This window comes from Anoplophora glabripennis, unplaced genomic scaffold (genome assembly GCF_000390285.2).
Source record: "Anoplophora glabripennis isolate ALB-LARVAE unplaced genomic scaffold, Agla_2.0 scaffold4552, whole genome shotgun sequence".
Classification (NCBI taxonomy): domain Eukaryota; kingdom Metazoa; phylum Arthropoda; class Insecta; order Coleoptera; family Cerambycidae; genus Anoplophora; species Anoplophora glabripennis.
The window spans coordinates 1-3,999 of NW_019420650.1; the positions used below are offsets into that span (position 1 = coordinate 1).

Genomic DNA, 3,999 nt, shown 5'->3' on the forward strand with positions numbered 1-3,999 from the left:
TGTAATTTAGTTGCAGTACATTAGTATTTACGCAGCACATAATAAATAAGGATTGTAAAAATTAGTGTACTAAACAGATTTCAACTTACAAAAGTATTGTATTTGAGTATGGCTTGATATAACAAATATTTATTTTAACTGCATTGGAAAGAGATAAAGAATAAGATATTTCGGCTTTTTAGAATACTTAACAAACCATATTTAGGTAGGTTTCATTGAAAGAATTAAATATATAGCCGATAATTGATAATAATAAATAAATTTAGTACCACATCAAACACTAAAAATCAAAATAACTTGGAAAAGCACAGGAATTTCGAAACAGAAGAAGGGACATTATTTTTGTTAAACTGTATGTAGATAATGATAACAGTTTTTTTCAAAAATAGTCATTGGCGTAGAAGTTCTGTTTAAGAAAGGGGTTGAGCACCCCATTCACTCCGCCACTGTGCAAGTTTCTGATCATTCTTATCGCTTGTTTTATGCCCCATAATTAATAGGCATTATTCCTCAAACATGAAAAAAATCTAAGCATTCGTTTATAAGTTATAATGAAAATTCGAGAAAAAAAAATATATTTAACACCCTGTATCTCGGAAACAAAGCCTTCTACGACATATGTTTATAGGAACTTTTCTTTTTAAAAACATGTGTTCTATCTCCTGTTAAAGTTTGTCTACAAAAAACTGACTCACCCTGTATATAATTATAATTTTTTTTTGCCATTAGCAAAAAACTTATTTAGGGACGCCTATGAAACTCATTAAATTTTATTGTTAGGCTTTTTTTACATGTTCAACTGACTTCGGAAAGACTATAATAATACTGATTCGAAAGATGCTACTATATTTTTTATTTAAATTAAAAATCCAATTTGCTGTAAACCAGAGACAGATATCGACAAAATGCGAGAGGCATTTTTTGTTCCCAGTACCATGCTTTTTCATAAAATATAATCAATTATTATTTTGCTATCAATGAGTTTCGCATATTTCAGCCACTGGTTGCACAAAAGTGTTGATATTGCAATATTTTATGGAAGCTTGACCCAATATAATGTACATCAAATTTAGTTCAAACACCTCTATTATTTCAGAAGATATTTACAGTAAATCAAATTTTTGTTTTAATTATTAACACCCTGTATCTCGAAAACGGTTGAAATTTCGAAATACGTATATACGACAAAGTACCATTATTTTTCGTTGTACTATCTGCTCCCGAAGTCTCGTAGATTAAAACTGAGACACCCTGTATGTTTTTTACCTAAAGTCCTAAACAAAAATTTTTGACGAAACTCACTACCTCCTACTCGCTTACCTTGTAAATGAAATCTATTCCCCCGAACAACGCCTTGTTGTAGTACTCCACCGGCTCGAAAAACTTCTTCCCCAGTATCTCCAACAGACTACCGAATATCTCATCGCCCGGCTTTATCTTGTAGGGCGGGTTCTTGCTGGTAATATCGATCTTCTCCCTGCCGGCGACCGACAGCAACTCGCAAGCGCTACCCAGGAACTGCATGTCGCGCGTGCCTCGCTCCCCGAAAGCCACCGTCGCCACCAGCTTGATGTTCCGCGTGACGATGGTCTTACGGCCGAGGGCGCACATGCGCAGCAGTTTCGTGGCGGCGTGCGAGTCCCCCTCGGTGCAGCTGATCTTCTGCGTGAAGTACTGCCAGAACATGTCGATGATGCTGTTGTCGAGGATGCCCTTGGCCGTCCACTCGGATATGATTAGTTGGAAGTCGTCGATGTTGTTGAGGGGAACCGTCTTGACGAGCCGTATCAGGCGACAGACTATCGTCAGGCAGTGCTCCCTGAGGGGTTAACAAAGCAACGTCAGCGATGAAGTATTTGTCGTGGGCGGATTTTTTTTTCTTAATGTATTTTTTTTTTGTTTTTTTTTTTGTTGAATGACGATGAGTCTTGTTAAGAATTTGTTATTTCGCGTAAAAATATTAATTGTGTTGCTTTGGATTAAAAAAATAATAATAAACTGATGATGGTTGCTTAAAGATGAAACGTTGCAACAAAAATATAGTAAAATTCGTGAAGACCTAGCCGCTATTTCTTTGGTGGCTTAAACTCGCCAATTTTGAACGAGTCTAAAATCCGATTTTCATTAAGTATCAGTAAGTCTAGGGACGACTCGACGTGAACAAACTTACTCTGTGTTAGTGCAATCGGTGTTCAGGTAAATCGTCTTGAAGGCGTTGATGATGCAGTCCCTGCGCTCCTGCTCGTTGCGCTGCATGATCTTCAGCATCGCTGACGAGAAAAGATCCTTAATATTCAGTTGAAACTAATCATGACAGGGAAAGACATTAGCGGAAAATTTCAAGCCACGCCCCTGCCTCTGTAAATTGTTACAGTAGTTCCGATGACTGAACTTTATTGGCTTATCCTTTTCTTGGAATTATACCTCAACAAATATTGTACGAACTGTAGCAATTCACCGGAGCAGGGGCATGTTTTCAAATGTCCGCCAATGTTTTTCTACCTCAAGCGTCAAATGCAGTTAATTCCATGAGTGGCGCGGGGGTCTTCTCAACCAATATCGTACGAATGAAATAAATGCATAAAGTCAGCCGAGCACATCTAATATTTTCCACAAATACTGTTTTTAGAATCACGAAAAGTGAAAAAATTTCATGTTGGCGACACTGCGAAGGGGGCGAAAAACCGACATACGCTTACCCAAGATTCCCCGCATGGAATTATCGATGCTAAACTGATAGGCGGACGTGAAGAACTCCACGGCCTCGTGCATGTCCCCGATGGTGGTGGTCTCCAACAGCTCGATCATGATGGGAATGGCGTTGTCGATCAGCCTCAGGAAACCCACGCAGTCCTCCAGGAAGTCGACGTGCGTCTCCATCGCCTCCATCCTCTTGAAATCCTCCTCGGTCATCTTGACGGTGCCGCCCGCCCTCATCTCCTCCACCAGCTTGTTGATGTCGAAGAATACCGAGTGGAACACCAGGAGGTACATCTCCGATTCCTCCATGGCGTTGTTTTCCCTGTTTTAAAGGAGTTTTTTTTTTGTATTTATTATGCGTCTTAAGAAATCCGAGTATCTCGTACCCTAACAGCCGGAATTCCTCCTTGTCCCTACCGGACTTCTTGCAGAGCCTGAACGCCTCCTTGTATTTTCCTTCCGTTAAATACATTTTCAGTATTTCCGTCATCTGATCCCACGATAAACGATTGTCTTGCTGCTCCTCAACGTCCTGTTCATGAGAGCCTTCCGCTGAGGATTCTGCGTGTACATGCATCAAAAGTGACAAAATATGTAATTTTTTCCATGTTTAACTCTAAATCGGTTTGGCGGTGCGGGTGAGATATAACCTACAAAGTATATGTCAAATGCACACATAGGCAACTTTACTGGTAAGGGATTGAAAATTACCCCCACTACTTGACTCCAGAGCCCGAGAGGACAGCGATATGCGTCTGTCCTTTTTTAGACAGAGACAAAATAAATTTCTGTTGTCTCTGACTCTGTTAGCATTCATTTTGAAATTTAACAGCTGACGCCAGAACTTCATCATGATTCATACGTTACAATATAATTTTAGAATTTTCAGAAAATGTAATAATGTGAATGAAGAAATTATACGTGAAACATTGCCAATGACATCAATTTACAAATGAACTACATGGTGATTTACAAACAGTGACAAAAAATGAAACCTCGAATTCTTTAGTGAATTTTAAGGTAGGTCTTTCATATAAAGTTTTTGTCTAGGTCGGTTCACTAAAACAATCCAGTGTTAAATTAATATTTTTAATTTTTTATAACATTTTAGAAACTAGTGAGTGAAATAATTTGAAATTAATCACATGAATGTATGTAAATATTGTACAAAATCGGAAGCATTTTCTTAAAAAACAATGTTCCAGTGGCTGAGATACAGGGCTTTATTATGATATTTTCGGATTCTCCTTACAATTTTCTACAAATCACCACCCCTTTATGTTTTTCGAAAAAAAAAAA

The 3,999-nt window shown here is 38.3% G+C and overlaps 1 protein-coding gene across 1 annotated transcript; it reads right to left on the reverse strand.

Annotated features, from left to right (window-relative positions):
• Positions 1-1,320: 1,320 nt before the first annotated feature.
• On the reverse strand, positions 1,321-3,277 carry LOC111692890 (condensin complex subunit 1-like; the record flags this gene model as incomplete). The annotated part of the gene is made up of 4 exons (XM_023457018.1): positions 3,087-3,277; positions 2,700-3,022; positions 2,171-2,270; positions 1,321-1,819 (listed from the first exon to the last, which is right to left on the reverse strand). Coding segments are annotated over exons 1-4 (1,113 nt in total), but the record flags the coding sequence as incomplete, so codon positions are not given.
• Positions 3,278-3,999: the final 722 nt, after the last annotated feature.